General features: G+C 30.9%; 2 protein-coding genes across 4 annotated transcripts; both read left to right on the top strand.

Moving 5' to 3' along the window:
• The first annotated feature begins 4,204 nt into the window (after positions 1–4,204).
• Positions 4,205–13,203, top strand: LOC105769710 (DNA-directed RNA polymerase 3, chloroplastic). 2 transcript variants are annotated; one of them, XM_052631342.1, is made up of 20 exons: positions 4,205–5,067; positions 5,443–5,643; positions 5,757–5,890; positions 6,196–6,265; positions 6,569–6,627; positions 6,944–7,061; positions 7,614–7,727; positions 8,013–8,144; positions 8,301–8,717; positions 9,945–9,995; positions 10,257–10,327; positions 10,717–10,801; positions 10,932–11,084; positions 11,476–11,550; positions 11,660–11,749; positions 11,844–11,891; positions 11,987–12,101; positions 12,344–12,447; positions 12,548–12,623; positions 12,696–13,203. In XM_052631342.1, exons 1-20 carry the CDS (start codon positions 4,297–4,299, stop codon positions 12,728–12,730), a joined length of 2,919 nt encoding a protein of 972 aa, XP_052487302.1. In that variant the 5' UTR covers positions 4,205–4,296; the 3' UTR covers positions 12,731–13,203. The 2 variants fall into 2 exon arrangements, with proteins under 2 accessions (XP_052487302.1, XP_012445978.1); XM_012590524.2 differs by having other exon boundaries at positions 4,206–5,067; positions 12,548–13,203.
• Positions 13,204–15,234: 2,031 nt separating this feature from the next.
• Positions 15,235–18,176, top strand: LOC105771425 (uncharacterized). Of its 2 annotated transcripts, XM_012592892.2 has the most exons (6): positions 15,235–15,942; positions 16,044–16,167; positions 16,369–16,424; positions 17,287–17,393; positions 17,481–17,568; positions 17,738–18,176. In XM_012592892.2, the coding sequence occupies exons 1-6, from the start codon at positions 15,505–15,507 to the stop codon at positions 17,924–17,926; spliced, it is 1,002 nt and encodes a 333-aa protein (XP_012448346.2). In that variant the 5' UTR covers positions 15,235–15,504; the 3' UTR covers positions 17,927–18,176. The 2 variants fall into 2 exon arrangements, with proteins under 2 accessions (XP_012448346.2, XP_012448344.2); XM_012592890.2 differs by having other exon boundaries at positions 17,481–18,176.
• Positions 18,177–23,339: the final 5,163 nt, after the last annotated feature.

Genomic DNA, 23,339 nt, shown 5'->3' with positions numbered 1-23,339 from the left:
TGATCGTGGTGGTGAGACATTGGCGGCTGATGGTAGCACGTGTGCTATATGCTTGGAAGGGCTGTCTAATGGAACCTGTGTAAAGACACCTTGTTCGCATGCTTTCCATGGGAGATGCATTGCTCGATGGGTTTGGAGGAAAAAATCTTGCCCTATGTGCAGGTTTGAGTTATTATTGGGAGGAAAATGTGCTATCTGCTCGTGTTTTTAATTAACGGGGGATGATGCATTGCTTAATGGCAAACTACATAATTAAGACAAACTAGGTAATTTTAGTATTTTAGTAATAACATTGAATACATCTTCTTCTTCTTTTTTATCAGTATTATATATGAAAATAACCACAAAAGTTATTTTTATATTTTGTAAATCAATACAAAGGAGATCAGTTTGAATATGTAAGACTCCATTGTTTAGATGAAAAAATGTAATTTTAATGAGTTTATAAAATTTACCTTAATAAAGAATTAAGTTCATTAATCGAGTGAATTTACAGTTTTTTTTAATTTTTTTAAAATTTAATTTTGTTTTATTTTTCAAATAATTTTAATTTTCGTAATATTTTTTAAGTCTTATAAGAATATATATATATGTAAATATATTAATTTTTTATATTTTGGATTATTGCACCTATTTATGGTTAAATAAGTCCTATAAGCCGATTTTGAAATTTATTTAGGTCTTTAGGCCGGTTTTAAAATTATTTAGGGAACCAAGTTGATTTTGAGAGAACTTGTTTCGTTGGGCGAGCTTTTTGGAAAGCGCGTCCATACACGTGTTAAGAGAGCTCGCCCAACTGGACGCACTTTCCCTTTTAAGTTGCAATTTTTTACTTTTTTTAATATAATTAATTTCTTTGGTTGGATGGTTAAATGCTGGTGATTTTGTTCTTGAATCCCAAATTTGATTCCTCTCCCAATCATGTTTATATTTTTTATTTCATGTTGTTTTAGGCTTCTTCTTTTTTTCAACAAATGTTTTTAACATATTAGGTTCCTTAGTTAAATGGTTAAATAATAATGATTTCATCTTTGAGACCCATGCTCAATTCCTTTTCAAAACATATTTGTAATTTTTATTTCATATTGTTTAAGTTTTATTAATTTTAATTAATAAATATATTATTTTCAATTTTTATTTTAATTCATCTTTTAATTAATAAATCTTTTATTAAAATCGAATAATTATTATAAATATGATTAATTTTAGTAAATTAGTAAATATTTTTGTATGTGTATTTAAAATATTTCACATGTAAACATAATGACATTTCAAATAATTAATTAAAATATTTCACATATAAAAATATTTGAAATATCATACTAATAATGTAGATGAAAAACAAAATTTGAAATATTTTGCATATAAAAATAATTCTTATATTTGAAATAATTATTTCGTTTTATAATTTTAAAAATCACCATACCCACAATATATGTAGAGAAAATAAATATTTGACATGTAAATATTATATATAAAGAAAAATACATCAAAAAATTAGTTGATGTTTATATTATATATAAAGGAGTTATTGATTTCAAATATTTTCAACATAATGATGTATGTAAAGTATATATTTTTATTATATAATTACATATTTATTATTTGATTTAATGAATAAAAGATTTATTAATTAAAACGATGAATTAAAATATAAAATTAAAAACAATATATTTATTAATTAGAAAAACTTGAAACAATATGAAATAAAATTACAAATGTATTTAGAAAAGGGAATTAAAATTGGGTCTCAATAATGAAATAATTATTATTTAATCGATTAACTAAGGAAGCTAAAAGAAGAAGCTTAAAACAATATGAAATAAAAATATAAATGTGAGTAGAAAATGAATCAAACCTGAGACTCAATGACAAAACCACCAATATTTAATCATCCAACTAAAGAAATTAATTGAATTTAAAAAGTAAAAAATTGCAACTTAAGGGAAAATGTGTTCAGCTAAGCGAGCTTTCTTGACACGTGTATGGAAAGCTCGCCCAGCTGGACGAGCTTTTCCTCAAAATCGACCTATTTCCCTAAATAATTTTAAAATTAGCCTAAATGCCTAAATAAATTTTAAAACCGACCTATAAGCCTTATTTAGTCCCTATTTATATATTGGATCTATAATATATTGTTAATAATTTCATTTTGGTTAGATATTATTAACAATTATCTGGCTTTGAATCGAATTAATTGATAAATGAAACTAAAAAAAAACATTTAATAAACTTTAGATCGAATTAGATTCAATGTTTGACCGATTAACCAAACTAATTCAATTCGGTCGATTAATTTGGTTAAAATTAAAAATGCACACACTTACTCATAATACTCAATTGTGATGTGCGAATTTCTAGTCCCATCATGTGCATATGTTATGTATGAAATTTGTGTAGTTTAATCTTTATATATATATTTCCATTTTTCATATATTATGCTTTGTAGTATACTTGTTAATGTAGTATAGTTATAATAGTAATTTTAAATGTAAATATTAATATTTTATCATATATAATATTCTATATATGAATAAAATAATAAAGAATACATTTAAACACATTTGAACCCACATCCTTCTACATTAATAACAATGCTCATGTCGAGTTAAGCTAATGATCTATTTATTTCAATGAAAATGATTTTCGGAAATGATTTACGGAAAATGACTTACTTTCTGGATAAGTTAATATTTTCGATGTTTTGATAAATCTGTAAAATATTTTCTATTGCTTGGCGATTTTTTACAAATATTTTATAAAATTTGTTTTCAATAAAACAAATATAAATTTGATATTTTCTTATATTTTTATTGTTTTATTGAATTTATTTTATATTTATAAATTTATATTTTGAATTTTTTTTTGCATATATTAAAAATATTTTGTTAAATTCAAGTTCATTACAATATCATTTTTAGTTATATGACTACTAAGTTAGTATTTTTATTTAAAAATATGAAATCAACAAAATTGAAAACAAAAATTAACAATGTCAACAATTGAACTTGATTTCCATATCTGAAAAGTAGAGGGACTAAATTCTTGAAAATAAAAGTATAGAGATTAAATTGCAAATTTGTGAAGTGTACATAGATTTATGACATATTTTAACCTTTATACTACAAAACATTTATTATTAGTATATTTATAATTGTAATAAATATTTATTATTAAAATATTAATATTGAATATTTTTAATAGTATGTGAATAATATTATTTAAAATTATCATTTTAAAATTTATTATTAAAATAAAGTTGAAATATTAAATAAATTATTGAAATAATAAATTATATTATTTATATTAATAATTTATTATATGACTAAATATAAATAATTAAATATGTATGTTTAATAATAATGAAAAATATAATATTTTATATTAATATTTTAAATATTTTTAAAAGTGAAAATAAAATTTATTATCAACATAATAATATTAATTTTGATTTAAGTTAATTTTATATAAAAATAAAATTACTTGTATGATATTTTTCGTTTACCAAGTCGCTTTCTATTAAACAAACATAGAAAATGCAAAACAACAATTTTCGTAAAACCTTTTACATGTAAATCAATTAATTTCATACCAATGTTTTTAATTAACTATACTTTTTAATTTCTACTCAATTAGAGACAAAATAATAATAAAATTCTGATCATGTTTAACTTACACAATTTTTAAATTCTATTTCTCGATAATCTTACTTTCATTCTTTAAAAGAAAAACATTTAGGTTAATTATTGAACTATTTGAAAGTTTTTATTCAAGTTATTGAGTTGTTATTCTTTTAAAAAGAAAAATATTTGACTAACGAACTCTAAGTGACGATTTAACAATTAATATGATAGGTTAACATCCATAGATGAGTAAAAGTGCATACTTAGATACAAGTTGATTTGATAATCGGTATCAATAAATCGAAAAAGAAAGTATTTTAAACTTTGTTATATAAATTAATGATGTTCAAAACTGTTTATGAAAAGAAAGCTAGATGGTAAGAAAAGAAAATGCAAACAAATAAACCATACACAACGACCCAAATTAGCTTAAATAAAATTTTAAAACAGTTTAATCACAATTTTATAATTTTTTTTAAATTTTAATCAACAAAATAAAAACTTATCAATTATTTATCCTCGTCCAATTTTTTATTTTATTACTATTATCTTTTTGAAATTGACAGCAAAAAAATATCATTCAAAAGGACATATACTCCAGAGGTTTTAGGGAGGTTCCTCTTTCATTCTTCACCGCCCTGAAAACCCCTCCTTATCTCCCCAACCACCAAAAATGGCTGCCACTGGCTCACTTCCCTTAACTCAGTACCCAACTTATTCAAAGCCTCCCACATCCCAAAAACCTCACAAAAAACCTCTATTTTCCCTTCCCAAACAGGCCTTTCCTCTTATTTTCTCTTTCCCTATCCATCGGAGTCTCAATTACCCTACAAAGCCACCTCGTTTCCTCCCTTTATGCGACTCTCTCCAAGACAACATCGTACAAAACATCGAAAACCCAAAAAAATTATTGTTACCCAATGCTCACAGCCGCCAAATTCTTTCCCCAGAATCTGCCCCAAGGATATTTATCCAAGACCCACCTTGGATATCAGCTTTATTTTGGAAGGGTCTTTACAAAATGACCAACCAGACTGTTAAAATAGAGCACAAAGAGATCGAGAAGAGGAAGTATAATTTGCTTAGGAGGAGACAAGTAAAGGAAGAGACTGAAGCTTGGGAGAAGATGGTGGAAGAGTACAGGGAATTGGAGAGGGAAATGTGTGAGAAGAAATTGGCTCCCAATTTGCCTTACGTGAAAGGGTTGTTTCTGGGATGGTTTGAGCCGTTGAGGGAGGCAATTGCGAAGGAACAAAAGGTGCAGAAGGGAAAAAACAAGAAACTTAGAGCGGCTTATGCGCCGCATATTGAATTGTTACCGGCGGATAAATTGGCGGTTATAGTTATGCATAAGATGATGGGATTGGTTATGGGAGCTGAGGAAGATGGGTATGTGCAGGTTGTTCAGGCTGCTGTGCATATTGGAGTGGCTATTGAACAGGAGGTTTGCCTATCAAGCTTAGTTTTCGCTTCTTTTTTAAATTATTATTATTTTAGCGTAATGTTTTGTTTTTTATGGATTTGAGAAAGTTAGGGAGGGATTGAAAATTTAGATTGCAAACGAATTAAGAAAGGGTAATAGGCAAAGTTTGGGTTTCTTCAATTTTATGTTGAAGATTCACAAGTTGGAGCTTTGTGGTTCATATAAGTCATTCTTTCAATCTTTACCTTATATGTAAATGCAATTTATTTCTTCACGTTATGCAATTTCATTTATCAGCATCTACTACTTCAGGGTGTTGGCCTTCTCAGTTGACTCTTTCTATTTTTATTGTTGTTATAATGAGGATGACGCTTTGTTATTTCTACTTTGTCTCAGGTTAGAATTCATAGCTTCTTGGAGAAAACTAAGAACTATCAGAGGAAGCAGATTGTAGATGAGGTTCAAGGGGCGAGCAAGGAGAAGGAGATACTTAGGAAACGTGTTAATAGTTTGATTAGGAGGAGAAGACTCACTGAGGTGCAGAAGCTGGTAAAAAATGAAGAAATTAAACCTTGGGGTCGAGATGCTCAAGCCAAGGTTTGCAGCCTTTTGCATACCTTCTTTTTTTTTAATGATTGATTATTTTAAAAGGTTTTTCCTCTATCTTTTAGATTTTGAAAACCCTTTCTTGGCTGAATGTTATCGTGCAGCTTGGAAGTCGTCTTCTAGAACTATTAACTGAAACAGCTTATGTACAACCTCCAATTGACCAGTCAGGAGATAGCCCTCTGGACGTTCGACCTGCTTTTAGACATAAATTTAAAACTATCTCGAGGGGCCCCGGGTGAGACTCCATCTTCTTTTTGCTCAGCAATTTATCTTTGCAGGATGTACCCCATGCCCCTAATTATTTTCTGCTAAATCATTTTCTAGGCAATTAGTCACTAGGCTATTTCTTAGATGTGGAATTGTCTGCATATGTTAGATCTGATTTCTATGTCAGTTGGTACTGCATTTGATGTCGTTCTTTTTCGGAATCTACACACAAAGTGTGTGTGGTACATTTGAGGATGGAGGGGTGCAATCAATGCTATTTTCATTTTGTGTTTTTCCAGTAGCAATAATTTTTCTAAATAATGGGTTTTGTAGGCAAAAGATTAAGAAGAGATATGGTGTTATTGAATGTGATCCTCTGATACGTTCTGGGCTTGACAAATCTGTAAGTTGACATTTCTTTTCATTTATTCTTTCTATTCTGGAAATCTAACAGTTAATTATCTTGTGAGGTTATAGTTTAATACTTCCTGTTTAATGCTTCCAATGTTTACTTTTGTTAGTCTAGCCACACGCATAAAGCTGTACACTAGTCAACTTATTATCAGACAATGGAATGATAATTACTGATAACTAAGCTCAGAACGCATTCTAGTCAGCAATATGGGCATTGACTTAATAAATTGTATGTTGACTCTCTTGGATTCCTGAAACTCAAATACATTTTGTTTCTTTTGTTTGCGTGCAGGCTAAGCATATGATGATTCCTTATGTACCAATGTTGGTGCCTCCCAAAAAATGGAAAGGGTATGCTAGAGAGAAAAATTAGAATGGACTGATAGTTGCTCTCCAGAAATTTTATTACATGTAGCTTGCAGGAGTCAAAATGTTTTTCTGCAAAAAGAAAAGAAAAAAAAAGTAGATATGTTTTCTGTAAATTAAAAGGAGTCAACATGTTACATTTCTACATTCCTTTTATTGATTTCCCTGTCTGAAGCCAAATAAACAAACAAAAATATAAATCAGTTATTAGACATTAAGCTGAAGGTATAATGTATTCTGCACTGAGGCACTCAGGGTAGTAACTCTAAGTTACACTTATGTATTTACAAACTCCTTTCAGGTACGACAAGGGTGGCTACTTGTTCTTGCCTTCTTATGTCATGCGAACTCATGGATCAAGGAAACAACAAGAGGCGCTTAAGGGTGTCAATGTAAAAAATATGCGGAAAGTATTTGAGGTAATAACTTGGAGCTTCTTGTTTTCTTATTTTCACGCATTACTTTCTTGTTGTATAACTTAAGGCCAAAGATGTTTGTTGACCTGACTTGCAAAATTCGTCTGGGACATGTCATGTAATAAGTTCTACAGTTCTGTGTTTTCCTGATATTTTTTATTGTTTAATTAAAAGGTTTGCCCTTCTCCCAAATCTTGCAATTTACCTTCCATCTAGTTCTCGTACATATGTGGATGTAAAAACACATGTTCCTTATCTTAAGAAAAGGAAAACGAAAAGGTTCCCCCTAATTTCTTATGATTATTCTAAAATACCTTCTTATGGAAAGGATAATTTGAAAAATTCTCCTGTGCCAATTTCTTATGAGATTTGAGTTGAGTTTCTATATCTAATCGTTTTGAATAATGATATGATTGAAAGCAACGACCTAGAACTGTGAGAATTTGTTATAAATTCTCTTTTGAGCAATTGAAAGCTTGCCTTGAAGGAGTGGTTATTGTCAGTATCTCTCTAATAGCTAATGCTGCTTGACTTGCCGGAATGGCATGTGTGCAGGCCCTGGATACACTTGGAAGCACCAAATGGAGAGTGAATAACAAGGTGCTTGCCGTGGTAGAGAGTATTTGGGCTAGTGGTGGCAACATTGCAGGCTTGGTTGATCGTAATGATGTGAGCACATCTTCAATTTTCGCTTTTGAAATTTACTTTTTGGTTATTATTATTTTTCTGCTAACACTGCTTGAATGGTACTCTTTAAATTGTTTATGATTATTTTACTTTGTGGAACAAACAAAAACTGTGAATCAACATCATAACGAATTCAATATTCTAAGGTGCTTACTGTCTGCTTTTTTCTTCCACTGCATGCCAAATAATATTTAGCCATTTAATTTGGTATGAGTGCATATTTACAGCCTTTCTCTCCCTGAAATATACCTTCATTGTGCTTTGTAGATTCCTATACCAGAGAAACCTTATTCAGAGGATTCAACAGAAATCCAAGAGTGGAAATGGAGCGTGAGAAAGGCAAACAAGGTTAATCGTGAAAGACATTCTCAGCGATGCGACACCGAACTTAAGCTTTCTGTAACATCTCTCCCCCTCCCATGTGTATCAATGTGTGCTTTGCTTAATGGTTTTTACTTTGATGCATCGCCTGTCTGTGCATGTCTTTTCATATGTTTCCCTTCTGGTTTTGTTTCATTTTGTCCTACGCATTCTAAGAAGCTTGCCCTAAAACAGGTGGCTCGGAAAATGGAAAATGAGGAAGGCTTTTATTATCCTCACAATCTTGATTTTCGAGGCCGTGCATACCCCATGCATCCACATTTGAATCATCTAAGTTCTGATCTCTGTCGAGGAGTTCTTGAATTTGCTGAAGGACGACCATTGGGGAGATCAGGATTACATTGGCTGAAAATACATTTAGCAAACCTGTACTCAGGAGGTGTTGAAAAGCTTTCCCATGACGGGCGTCTGGCATTTGTTGATAACCATTTAGATGAAATATTTGATTCAGCAGAAAACCCTATTAATGGAAACCGATGGTGGTTAACCGCTGAGGATCCTTTTCAGTGCTTAGCTGCTTGTATGAACCTGTCAGAAGCCTTAAAGAGCACATCACCACATAGTATGATCTCTTACCTGCCAATTCATCAGGTAAATTTTCATTAGGGTCCTTGAAGCAAAGACAAGGACAATTTCCATATGCCTAAGCTGAAACATATGATAAGTAAATTTCTCTAGGTTGCTTGTTGAGTTACATTTCTGCACAATCAACATTTCAAAGTCGAAATTCAATTGATTTAAATAATATACTTATCTCTTTTGCCATGATCATCCAATTTCAATAGTTTTGCGTTCTGTGAATGACATGATATGTTCGTTGCTTGTAATGACCTTTTACTGCTGCCACATCTTAGGATTGTAACTTATATAAATGATTGGTTAGAAATAGACCTGTTAATGGGTCGGGCCACCCTGCCCGGCCCGAAATGTGAGAGGGTTGGGGCAAAAATATAGGCCTGGAAAATGGGCTTGGACAAAAAATAAGGCCCATTTAAAAAAAAGGCTGGGCCTCAGGTAAGGCATTTTTGGCCTGGGCCCCGGCTTGAATTCACTAAGGGACAAAAAAAAATCTGTTTTTAAAAAATATATATATTATTTTCTTATTGTTTTCTCCCTATTTTGCTACCATTTTACTATTATGTTGCTACTATTTTGTTGTTATTGTTTGGATATTGTATAAAACTTATTTTATTGTTAATTTTGTTATTATTATAGAGTCATTTGCTTGTTAAGTTGCATCTATATTAGTGTTATTTAAGTATACATATTTTTTAAAATTTATTTTCAATTTGTTGGGAAATATTTATTTTGATGTTTTTAATATTTTTGATGTATTATATATTTTTTAAAATTATATAAAAAATATATAAAAATTAATATGGGCGGGCCGGGTTGGGCTTGAGTTTTAACATTTTTATCCGGGTCGGGCTTGTGAAACATTTTAGGCCCATTTTTTGGGCCGGTCCCAGGCCTAGCAAATGGGCCTAAATTTTTAATTGAACCCAGCCCAAAACTGGCCTGGCCCATGCACACCTCTAGCTAGAAATTACCTGCATTATTTTGATTCTATTCTCCCTGGTTAAAGGGTATTGTTTATCAGTTTCCCTTACATGCATTTGAATCTTTTTCCTCTTCAATATACCTTACATGAACATTTTAAAATTATCTTCTCTTAGTTGTTTAATTAGCTTTATTGTTTCTTGTTTCTGTTGTGGATGCTAAGATCGTAACAGTTTTTATTTCATTTTTTCCCCTTAACTACTTCATGTGCCTCACGCTTCTTTTCCTTTCCTTCTCTCCCTTAAAAAATTATTACAGGATGGTTCCTGCAATGGCTTACAGCACTATGCAGCCTTGGGAAGAGACAATGTATGTTTGTGGTTTGTAGATAAGCTTTTTTCCTTGTTCTGAATAATCCACAATTGATATCGTCATGTTTGGGTTACACACAAACACACACACAGATACATGTTTTCTCAATATATTTTAGAACCTGAAGTTGTGTTCCAGTTCAACTTATCTTTGTTACAAAATTATTACCCACTAATTATCAGTTTATGGTTAGCCAGTTTTTCTGGATTAGTTATTAAAAGTGCATCTATGGTCTCACATCTTTTATCTGTTCCCTAGTTGGAAGCTGCAGCTGTTAACTTGGTTGCTGGAGAGAAACCAGCTGATGTTTATTCTGAAATCGCTGTGAGGTATATTAAATCCTTTTAGTTATTATCTAGAAAACTCGTTATAGGGCGTATATAAGCATGCTGCATATAAACTTGTCTTGCTCCATTCAGAAATTTTCTTGTTGATAATGTTGGCTGCATTTAGTTGTTGCTTAAAAATGAGGAAAGGAGAAAAAACAACCGAAGGCGTAAACATACTTCTTCTTTATTGAAGTAACAAAGGAAAATTCAAACCTTTAATGTTTAGTCCCATATATATTTTATGTCAGCCTCATTTCTCTTTGCTGCTGCTTTAGTTTCTGGGGAAAAAAAAATCTATTTCTGTGTATTCTGAAATTTAGTACTAGAAAATGAGAAATAAAGGATGTCCTTATTCTTCGTCACTGTTTATATCTTCTGGGGATTAACAGGGTTCACAATATAATGAAGAGGGACAGTAACAAGGATCCTGCGACGAATCCCAATGCTTTATTGGCAAAGCTCTTAATTGATCAGGTTGGACTTGGTTTTATTTACTCAATTTACTAGATTTCCTTGAACAGTTAACATCTAAACTATTTACACTTGATTTTGAGTTAGGACTTCCCCCCTTTAACTAACAGATTAAAATGTTGGAAACTTTCAGGTGGATCGAAAATTAGTAAAGCAAACGGTAATGACTTCAGTATATGGTGTAACTTTTGTTGGGGCACGTGAGCAAATAAAACGAAGATTAGAGGAGAAGGGTCATATAACTGATGATAGGCTGCTATTTTCTGCAGCTTGTTATACTGCTAAAGTAAGTAATCCATTTAGTATTATATACTCCGCAAGCATTAATTGTGATAACCTCTGCACTATAAATACACGATGCTTGGTTTCTGTGCACATGCATCCAGTTAGATCTCTTTCTCTTCAGTTGTTCTCAGTACCCTTCCTTTTCTCAATTTCTTGACATTGGTATCTTACTGAAAAGTAGTGTTGTTAGATGAAATCAAATGGGTGTTCTAAATTGTTTTTCCTTTTATTTTATGAGGGTATGGTTCCTATACTGTTATATCAGAGGATTTGTAGGATGGAAGAGATGTTCTATTTTATGTGTGCATGCTGTGTATGTGTTTGTTGGTGTTTCTGTTGAATTTAAATAATTAACAATAGAAGATTATGCTAAAGTCATAAAATTTTAACAGGTGACATTGGCTGCCCTCGGAGAATTATTCCAAGCAGCACGCAACATAATGGGTTGGTTAGGTGACTGTGCAAAGGTATGACTTTTTATATTACAAGAATCATGATGCAAACTACCTTATCGTAATTAAGGAGCAATGAGTTTTAGTACAATCAATTTACTAGTGTTAAATCTATGTATTGTAGGTTATTGCTTCAGAGAATCAACCTGTGCGGTGGACAACACCTCTTGGTCTCCCTGTTGTTCAGCCCTACTATAAAAGTGAACGACATCTCGTAAGTATTATAGTTGAATGAGGATATGCTTTAATAATCTTTCAATTAAATAAATATTGATATCAGAGTAACAAAATTCACTGCTTCTTTTCAGATAAGAACAACTCTCCAAGTATTAGCCTTGCAGCGGGAGGGCAACTCAGTAAGTTCCTTATTCTGGCTCTTATTTTGAGATCCTATTTCTGCTTTTGGTTTGTTCCCAAGCAAGTAGAAACACTCATATTTTGTCAATTCCAGGTAGAAGTTAGGAAACAGAGAACAGCGTTCCCTCCAAATTTTGTGCATTCACTTGATGGTTCTCACATGATGATGACTGCTGTTGCATGCAGAGACGCGGGTCTATATTTTGCAGGTCTGTTTTGCTAACTTTTACTCAGGCAGAGCTTAGACAAATATTAGATTGATTTGCTTGAGAACAGCCAAGATAACTTGCATAGAGCCTTGACATGTTATCTTAATAGGGAAAAGTTCTTTCTTTTAGGAAATCATAAACCTGGTCTATTTGAAGATGATATTGGGGAAAACTGTCTGAAATAACTTTTTTTTTTCTGTAATCTAAATGCTTGTGTCGTTATCATATAAATCTATTTGCAGGGGTCCATGACTCTTTTTGGACACACGCATGTGATGTGGAGAAGATGAACCAGATACTTAGAGAAAAATTTGTGGAGCTTTACAGCATGCCAGTTCTTGAGAATGTAAGTATGGTGATTCCTGTCTTTCAATTATTAGAAAGTACTGAAATTTGTGTCTCGTTCATTTTGTTAATCATATTAATTTTACTTTGATTCTATGCAGTTGCTTGAAAGCTTTGAGACATCATACCCGACGTTGGTTTTTCCTCCTCTCCCAGAGAGAGGCAACTTTGACTTGCGTGAGGTTCTCAAATCGCCGTACTTTTTCAACTGATTCTCCGAGCAAAACAACATTTTTATATCATTTGCAGAAACAGTGCTAGCTTGTACATTCTTTTGCCCTTGAGAATCAACAAAGTTTCATTGAGGACTAAGGAGAAAATCCATGTGGGACTCAACCGAAACTCGGGAAACCAAGGCCACACTGCTTCCTGCTTTTTCCAGTTAGTTCTAATCTAGATTGTGGACATCCCTTGCCACGGCTGAGATTTACAGAAACATGGTTTCTGCTTACATGGAAGTGTGTTAGGACATAGATTGATGCTTGTTGCCTTACTGGGAAGTGAGAGCGATGCGAAATACGAAATACATCGCAGCGAACTTTTTTTCTGCTGCAGAAGCTAATCATCAGGACAACAGAAGACGTCTTCTTTTTTTTTTTTTTGAAATAATGTAAGCAAGGCAATTGTTTTATTTATTTCATGTTTGTATTTGTTGTAGCAATGGAGCACTCGTTGAGTAATAATAATATGTCCTGATGATCAGAGCAACCTATGTAACCTTAAAATCCCCCATCTTAATGAAATTGATCTTCTCTCTTTTTTTTTTTTTCATTATTTAATGTTTAAAATCATGATTTTTATTATAAAAAACTAATAATTCGAATTTGGTGAAGAAACTATCAAGGAGTGGCTTGATCTTTCATTTTGCAATTTGTTTATTAGAGAATATAAATGGTTTATGGAACAAAATATTCTAAGTTTAAACTTATTGGAAGTAATTAAGATATTCACATAAGTTGATTAAATTTGGAACTTTTAAGAATTACATTTTGCATCATAAAGGGATTTATTTGCAATGCTTTGTTAGATATAACTATAGAAGAATTAAATAAAGAACTTTTCAGTCATCTAAATAATTCAAACGGGCACAATGAACCCATACATGGCTAAAAAAGAAGCTAAACATGGCAAACCAAACAAGCAAAATAAAATAAAATCTTGAAGCTTTTAATTATATTTAAAGTAATTTAAAGATTGTATTATATGCTGTATATATATTACTTTTATGTTAACATTTATTTGTACAATAATCGTAGTATATAGTTATATAATCGAAATCTAAACTATTATTCTCTCTTTGACCGCCAATGTTACGATTCGAGTATGAATTGGAAACAGAAATGAGCGCGTGCTTTTTTTTCTTTTCTTTTTTTTTCAGATTTTGAGAAGGAAAATGTCAAAAAAAGAGAGAGAAGAAAATAAAGTGAAAATGAAGCCCGTGCACACAATGAAACGAATCGGTGCCTTCCATCGACACTAGCACACTGTCCTTATGTACAACTCTCTCGTAGTCGTTTCTCAAGAAACACTGAAAATAAAGGAAAATGACCAAAGAAAACATCAACCATTTCAAGAAACGAACACCTTTAATAACGGCGTCTAACTCCATTCCCAGATCTTCTGTTTCCAAAAAGCTTCTTCATTTGCTTCGCCGTTTTAATTACACTTCCGATAGCATCCAAGTCCTCACTGTAACTACGTTTCTTTTTATATATATATTATAACTCCCTTTCTTTTCTTTCACCATTGTTTGGCTTCATAGCATTCATTGAAATTTGGTAAATTTTATTGTTTCAGGAATATGTTGTCGTGCTTGTTTCTAACGGTAAGTCTCAGTCTGAAGCAAACTCTGAGTTGGAACCGTTTCTTGGTGATACTACCACTGAGTTTGTATCTTGGTAACTTTATCATGTTTCTTCTCCAGTTTTCTTTTCGTTTCATTGAAATTTGTTGCTTCCAACGATGAATATTTTCTTTTTGTTTAGGCTATGGGATGTTTTATCAGAAGGTTCTAATGATTGTAATGCAAGTAAGAGCTCCTCCGATTTGGAGAACACTACTCGTCCAAGTTCCTCTGATGTTGATGATGCTTCTGCCGATAAGCAGTCACAAAAATCTGGACCAGGATCAGTTCCTCATTGCCGGTTTCCGGTCTTCTCTACCACTTTGGATGAGGAAACGAATGAGTATGCTTCGACATTTTATGGTAAATCTAATGAAAACTTAAGAGCTTTTGAGAATAATCAAGATAGGTCCCTAAATGGTTGTTCATTTAAAACGAAGCCATCTGCTGAAGTCGTGCTTTCATATGAGCAAAATGTGCAATGTAGTAAGCCTTTCTTAATCATTTTTATTTATTTGTTAGCTATTATCTCTGTCTAATTACTGAAACTTGGATCTTTTGGAACACCACATGTATGTATGTATGTATGTATGTATGTATGTATGTATGTATGTATGTATGTATGCCTTCTCATTGATCCAAAAGCAAACTACTTTCCACGAATATCAAATCTTAAATGTTTGTTAATTATAACTTGTTCAATGCTCTGTCCTGTTGGCGTATGTGTATTTTAAATACGGTGGGGTTTGATCGTTAATGCATATAGTGAATTATTTTATATCAACTATCAAGGGTGTATTTTCCCCTGTTATTGGTCTGCATTGATTTATATATGATATCCACTCCCTGATAGTGGTAATCATAATGATTTAAAATGACTCTCTAAGTTTTACTATTGTATCAGATAAATAAGTATTTTATAAGATTTTCTGTAGAAGATAGTACACTTCACCCAAAAACTTGTTATTGGATTTCGTCTGTATAAATTTAACCTGAAAGCTTGAATCTGTTTTCTATGCAGAAAGCCCACTTTTCAAGCGTCCTCAGGTGACCAATGTTGGTGGGAGGAGGCTCTTTTCCAGGGCAGCTGATGCCATCTTTCATCAGAATGGAACCAATCGAAGCACACATGGTAATGTTTGGGATAGATTGGGAAAGCTGGATGAGAATGACACTTCTGTGAATGTTCAAGTGAATGAAAATATAAAGAGGCCCATGTCGGAACAGAAGTCCCTGGGGTTTGGCCAAACTACATTGATTCCTACTGTTCAAGATGGCAAAGTCAACCAAAATCCGTCACGATACTATAACGTGAATACCTATAGAACCAATGGTGGTAGAAAGAGGCAATTAAATGATTTCATTCCTATTTCTCCTACCACTTCAGATACTCAGGACCATGAAGAAGAAATGTCCAGAACATTTACAAGACATCCTGAAAAACACACTTTGATGTTGAAAAAGAGTGATGCTTTGTATGAATCAAAAAGTTGCAATAAAAGCTTGAAATCAGGCTTGGATGCATCATTAAGATATAGACCAGAAAAAACTTCTCAAGAGAAGTTGGGTGTGGAAGCTCGAGAATCTACTCAGACACTGATATCTGTTGGTGCTTTTCCAGCAGAAACTGGAGGAGTTAGGCCTGTCAAAGCTGTAAGGAAATACCTGCTTGGCAAAAACATCAGTTGCTTTCATGAAGTTCAATTTGAGTCGAGTTTGCTTAATTAACATGCTTAAGTTTTTGACTTGTGCAGCAATTGGTTGATATGAAATTAAGATTACAGAAACTTGAAAGAGAAATTTGCATGCTAAAATCAATGCCACGGAACAAGGATAGGTATCATGCCTTATCCTCTAGCTCCGGTAAGATTATTTCAGGTGAGATGCTTTTTGATGAGTACAGTTATCTTTGCTTAAGAAATTTCCCTGAATTTTCTATAAATTCTTTCTGGAGTCTCTTAAATTGGAATCAAGTTGTTTTGTTCATGGCCTGTGGCTTGGCTGAGTTGTTTTTATGTGAAATTTTGTATGTGGGAGACTTTTTCCCAGCCTCAATAATGTCAAATTGGGCTATTTCAGGTTCAGTTGATCCGCTTAAGGAAGGGGTTGAGTCGAGGACAGTATTTGTTACAAATGTGGGTGAGATGAATCACTTCTGAGTCAAACATCTTTTACCTTGAAATGTAGTTTTGTTTGGTTGCTGCTACAATTTCTTTTTCCTTCACTTGTGTGATATTAGTGCTTAGGAAAGCACTGTGGTGGGTTGTTTCTTCTTTTAACATGAATGTGGGCATTATGCTTGAGGATTTCTCATCGTTTACAGTTTGAAGATTTCCCTGTTCTGCCAAGGAAAAAAGAATTTATTATAGATTTACCTTATATGTTCTTTGTGTAATTTATTCCTTTCCAGAATGATTTGACAGGCACCTAAAGGTATTTGAAACTTCAATCATACATTTGGTTTTCGTTTTCATTTAATCTTGGATGAATTTGAATTGGAAGGGAGGATTGGCCGACTGATTCTTCTGTTATGATCATAGTGACTTAGAGGCTTCATACTGTCAAAGTTTATAATAGAATGCCAATTACCATTCCTTATTCTATCCTTTTTAATAAAAACTTGTCAGTATAGCCGATTCCTAGGACTGATTTGAGTTGTAGTATTACATAAAACAACTGAATACTTGTATTATATGCATTATGTTATTTTATCACATCTTGATTGTCAGCGTCGTCTTTATCAGCTTCTTATATCCATAAAATCGAGAAATATAATAACTCTATTGATATAGTTTTAAGTCAAATCCATGCATTCCTATCATTTGATTGCTCTCATCAAGGTAGCTCTATTAACCAGAGTACAATTAACACTGTAAATTCACCTGCAACAGCAGTGACTCTGTCTCTAATGTCCTATGTGGGAACTATTTTTAAACTTGCTACTGTTAAATCTGAAACATTTATGGGAATAATTCCTTGTGGTTAAAAAAACTTTAGGTTCATGTTGCAGCCACTCAAGATGCTCTGAGATCTTACTTTTCCAAGTGTGGATCCATTAACAGAGTTATTAAGTTGACCGACACATCAACCATCGCACAAAAATGGTACGAATGTCACCTGAGATATTGTGTTGCATTCCACACTTTATCATGTATTTTGCGGGCTGATTAAACATGACGTTGGCTCACCAGGTCTGCATACATTACCTTTGCCAACAAGGAGTCAGTGGACAAGGCATTGGCTTTGAATGGGACAAACTTCTTTTCCAGGATCATATGGGTTAGTAAGAAAATTCAGTTTAAATTTGTACAATTATTCTTTATTTCATGTCTAACTATTGTAATACATAATGTAATAAATAAGCTTTTTCCTCCGTACACTAGTAACCAAATGAGGCATTTAGTCTCTCTAGCATTATTACTGCTGCTGTTGCTGCTATTTCATTCAGGTAAGAAAAGCAGGAAAGGTAACAGTGAAGCCAACCCACTCTCAATATGGCAGACAGAGGAATGCTATCTTCAAACAAAAACACTCTCATGACCCGAATGTACCTCAGCAAATGAACTACGTGTATGATGCTCATGATAAAAGCCATAAAAGCACAGAGACAGTAGAACATATTGATGCAGAATTATGAACTTAGCTAGCGTCATAGTTTCAAGCAATTAAAGGACAAGATGTTTGGAGGATTTAGACAAGCACCGATCCTATGCCATCTCTAACCACACTGTAAGAAATCATTTGACTCTTGAATGCATAGGAAAGTGAATACAAATGGGTTTACAGATTTGATTTGTTTCAAGGTTTAGAGGTTATGGTCCTTTGATTTTTTGAAAGACTATAAAATCCATTTGTATTTTTGCACTGAAAGTAGCCTGTAGGCTTGTAAGTACGCAGTATTATCAACTAATGAACAACTAATGCCTTTTTTTGCTGGTACTGTTGTTAGCTTGAAAACAATGCCTTACATCGCGACATATACTATTTTGCAACATAGCATATAACAATAAAGGTAAGTTTAACATGACGACTCTGTATTAGGAGTTAGATTGTATTTTATCCCATTTACACAAAAAAATAGGCAAATTGATTTTTCTACGTTAGATAAAAAAGTAAATTGATCTTTCAATTAAAATTTCATACATTTTGCTATTAAAAATTGGTTTTGTACCTTAAAATGAGACACATTGCGTGTAACTATCTAGTTATTTTATCTATTATGCCAATTTTAATAGAAATGATCAATTTGTTTTGAGATCTAACGAAAAGATAAATTTATTTATTTTTATAAACGAAAAAAATACAATTTAACTTTTAGTATAAAGGTCTCTATAATACATTTACTAACAATAAATAAATATAGGATTCAAATTTTCGTAACATTTAGTAAATAATTATTTAGTCACATTAATAACCTTATTGGTGATATATCTTGTATGGATATTTTCATTTTTAAAATATTATATAAAATTAAACTATTTCGAAAAATATAGCCACATATTTTATTGGGTTATATGAAGTTAATTATTTTTATCATATTTCATCCAAAACTATTAAAGGGTAGTAATATGATTTGTTTTTGTTTTGCTTAAAGTTTAAGCCAAAGGTTTGGAGGCATAATTAATATTTTTCATTGCTTTACTTTATAAACTTCCTCCTACAAAAGCACCTATTCCTACAGACCCTATTCCTTTTTGCATAAGAAAAGCAAAGGCTTCGTTTCCTTTTTATGAGAAATTGAGCCAAAACTTGTAAATTATTATGAATTTCTCTCTTTATATTTAAAAATACAAATGGTTCAAACTATTTTAAAAAAAATATGTAATGATGTTTGTATTGAAAGGAATAAAAATTGAGTTCCCCCTCCCTCCATAGATGCTGGATTGATTCTGACTTTAATGCTATTTTAATTCGCCGTCCAAAACCAAACAATCAATACTCGCGATATATCATATTTTAGATTCACATTTTTACGTAACTAATGTAAACTCAACACAGAAATTTCTCTTTTTTATTTTATTTTATTTCAAACATCAATTCTTATCCTATTTCTCATAGAAAATGTAAATATGTTAAATACAATCATTCTTGTAGGCTCACACTTGTCAAGTTGCTGTCTTATTCAATCATTTCCTTTGTAATCCTTCGTTTTCGTTTTTGAAGGTTTTAAAGAAATTCAACGATTTTGGTGTACCCAAAAAGCGTTAAAATAACTACAAACTTTATTAAAAATCGTAGAGATTTTATTTATTTGATTTTGGAATCGTAATCTATCACTCCTTTGAAATCTCCACTATTTCTTTCTTTCTTTTAACGAAAATCTCAGTATTGTAATCATACATTTTTGCTCGATTCTATTAATATACAGAGAGAATATTATGTAGGTTATTCTTATTAAAATATGTTATAGGTGTTTATATTTTTCTTAAATTTAAAATTTAGTTTTATATTTTTATTTTAAGAATCTAATCATTTGTTTTTTTATATTTCAAAATTTAAATCTAACTGATAATAATAATAATTATTTTGTTAAAATCAATTTTATTATAAACTTTGTTTTTAATTACATTGTTATTAAGTAAGTATTTTTTATTTCAAACTATCACGTCAATAAATTTAACAAAAAATTAATAATATTAACAATTAGATTTGAATTTAAATTTTAAAAAGTAAAATTTTAAAAGTAAAAGACTAAATTCTAAAATTTGAGAAGAGTAGAGGAGCTATGATAGATTTTAACCATTCTTTATTAAATAGATTATGTGACGTATTTATTTAAAAGCTCTTAAAATAAATAAATATGGAATTTTTATTTTATTTTGAGTTTTGTGATTCATATTTTTACCGTACCAAGTATTCAAAGATTTATATATATATTATAACTATTCATAAAATCTAGAACCATATATTAAAAACTAAAATGTGTAATTAAATATAATTCAACATTTAAAATTAAATTTCAATGCTTGTGATAAAAATAAATAAATAAATATACGTAAATGAAACGAGTTGAATGATTAAGTCAAGTTTTATCCCAGATAGACTCAGTGGCAGAGAGGAAAGCAGGAGGAGAAAGGGAGAAATAAGGGCAGCTTGTGATCCAAGGAGATTCTAACTCTAAGCAGGAGAAACACGTGAGGCTGCCATTAATAATTGCTGCTCTTTCTATTTAACCCTAATCCCAAGCACACTGTCTGAGTGGTCCTTGGAATCAAACCTTCAAACTGCCTGATGCTGACACATCACCCTCTTATTTTGCAGTTGCTCTTGCAGCTCCCCCCATGTGCTCTGTCTGCCTTTGCCTCTCCTTTTTTTTAATTCACAAGCATCTACGGAAGCCGACCCAATCCAATTTCGTTTCCAAAATAAGTTCTAATAATATCAAATTGAAAATAACCCAACATAAAAGATAATTAAAATTTAATAACGAAATTAATATATATGTGAAAATTTTAAGTTTAAATAATCAATGTGATAAAATTCACAAACACAAGAAAGATGAGATACTATCCACACGTAAATCTAAAGTAGACAAAGTCATTTCTCCAACACAGAGCCCCCATATGATTGATTAATATACTAAACTATATGATATGATTTAGTTTAAGTCTTTTTTCTATTACTAATTCTTTGTCAATGATTTTACCAAAACAAAAGTTGGTGGAATCATTCTTTCCACCTTTACCACATTGAAATCAATACACGTTATTATTATACTTCACCTTTTACATGATTGTTGCATCTTTACTTTTCTCATAAAATTTTTGCAAATTAAGTGAATGGTAAATATTAATTTTAATTTTAAGAGTAATTTAATATTTATAAATTTTGATTGCGATTTGAATGAATATGTGAAATAGTGATTGTGATTTGAATTCACATATTCAAATAAATATATTAATTTATTTTATATTTGATAAATATAATTATTTTTATATATATACTTATATCGAAAATAATATTAATATTTGTATAATTTTAAACTTTATCCCAACAATTAACAAAACAACATTTAAAATTTATTTTATCCGTAATAAAAAGATATTTTTCAAATTTAAATAAAATAAATTAAAAATATTTCACACATCATCAATAGAATTTTAATCTCGACATATATCTTTAAAAAATTATACTATCAAATAATAATCGTTAAATTAAATTCAAAATCAAGATTATTAAACTTTAATTTCGAAAAAGAAAGCTCTGGAATATGAGATACATGCATCTACTAATGAAATCGAAACTCAAATAAAATATTAACTTTTCCCTCTCCACACGAAAACCGCATCCACAGATCTCATTCGTAGCCTGAAAAGTGGACATTATTTTTATTATTTATTGTCATTAATCAAGTGTAAAATGAATTCACATGATTTTTGGATCCCCTGAGAAAATCCCACATGCTTATTTTTTGTTTTTGGGTAGGAATTAATCTTTTCACCAGATATGAAACCAATCAATGAAGGACCACAAAGTCTTGAGTTGGGTAGCTAATACCGGTCCTGCACAATGGTACAATCTCCATTTATATATAATTATGACACACGAAAATTTTTTCTGACATACATGTATTTAAATTTCATCGGTTAGAATGATAATATTGAGTTTTAGGATTTTAGTGTTATATTTTTGGGGATTTTTTAAATTTTAAATTGTTTCTTTTAGTTTCATATAAAATATAAAAAATAAAATATTTGTAATTTTTATGTATAAAAGTTTTTAGTTATTTATCAAGCGAGTGAATATAAAGTTGATTCATGACAAAATTTAATAAGGGACTTAAATATAATGTTTAAGGGTGAGCACTTGATTGAATTAAGTTGAATAAAGTGAAAAAAATTCAAACTGCTATCATTCTAACTCAATTTGAAAGTTTTTGAATTGGGTTAATTTTAAAAAGAGATCAATTTATACATTTTCAAAATGGTTAGGGACACAAAATTATTTACATCGATTTATTATTCATGTAATTTGAGTTGTAAAAGTTAATTAAATTTACACATGTAAAAGTGATATGATTTAATAAATTAAATGTAGAATTTTCATGGAATTGACTTTGAATAAAATTGAGACACATGCAAAGCATTGCATATCGGAAAATAACAAAAGCAGCCTCTGCCTATAGCTAAGTGGGGTAGATATGGAAGTTGCCAAGAAATAGCTAGCCTAAAATTCAGAAATCACCTTCACTAAAATTGTGGCTTTAATGTTAACAATGTGAAAAGAAATAAAAAACCAGTAAGCATGGTTGAGACGTGGCTCTACTTTGTTTTACCAATTCAAGATAATGTTACTAAAAAGCAAAATCCTTGCCATTTTCATTGTCTACCCCATTTGGAGCTTAAAACAATGACTGCTTCACCATTTTGTCCATCTAAATCCTTCAATTTCTTTTTTATTTTTTATTTATTTTTTCTTCTTTTGTAAAATGTTTAGTATTTGAAGTGAATATAAGTTTGTTTAGATAAAGAAAGCAATGATTTTGCAAAGATGGATAAGTAGAAAGTAGTAGCGCTGCTAATGATGAGATATGATTGATTATAAATACATCAGTTTGGGGATATAATTTGAGAATTAAAAGTCTATTTTGTTACTATATTTTTATATTAATATTGGAGTTTAGTTCAGATTTAGATTCATTTTTAAGCATCCATTAATAATATGTGTGACATCAAATTAATTCTCATTAACTTTCAACTCTAATTACTATACAAACAAAATATCCTAAACGCTTATTTTTTTAAAAATATATTAAAACTCAACTCCAACCCTAAAATCATGAAACTTAAAACTCCAAATTTTACACCTTAAATTCTAAATTATAGTATTAACTCTGAACCTTAAAATTATCAGGAAAATTAAAATAATTAGAGTTAAAATGGTATCAAGAATAATTGATCCGTTAGAGAGTGGTTGATTCTAATTGATTTTTTGCCATAAATTAATTGGGTAGTATTTTGCCATCCAAATAAACTTCATTTGTTAATTATATAAATTTATTATAAATATAATTATTATATAATTCTGTTAACGAGTCTTTCATAATCTAG

Source organism: Gossypium raimondii, chromosome 5 (assembly GCF_025698545.1).
Source record: "Gossypium raimondii isolate GPD5lz chromosome 5, ASM2569854v1, whole genome shotgun sequence".
Classification (NCBI taxonomy): domain Eukaryota; kingdom Viridiplantae; phylum Streptophyta; class Magnoliopsida; order Malvales; family Malvaceae; genus Gossypium; species Gossypium raimondii.
Note: the sequence above shows the minus strand (reverse complement) of the source record. Positions and strands in the feature narration are given on the sequence as shown.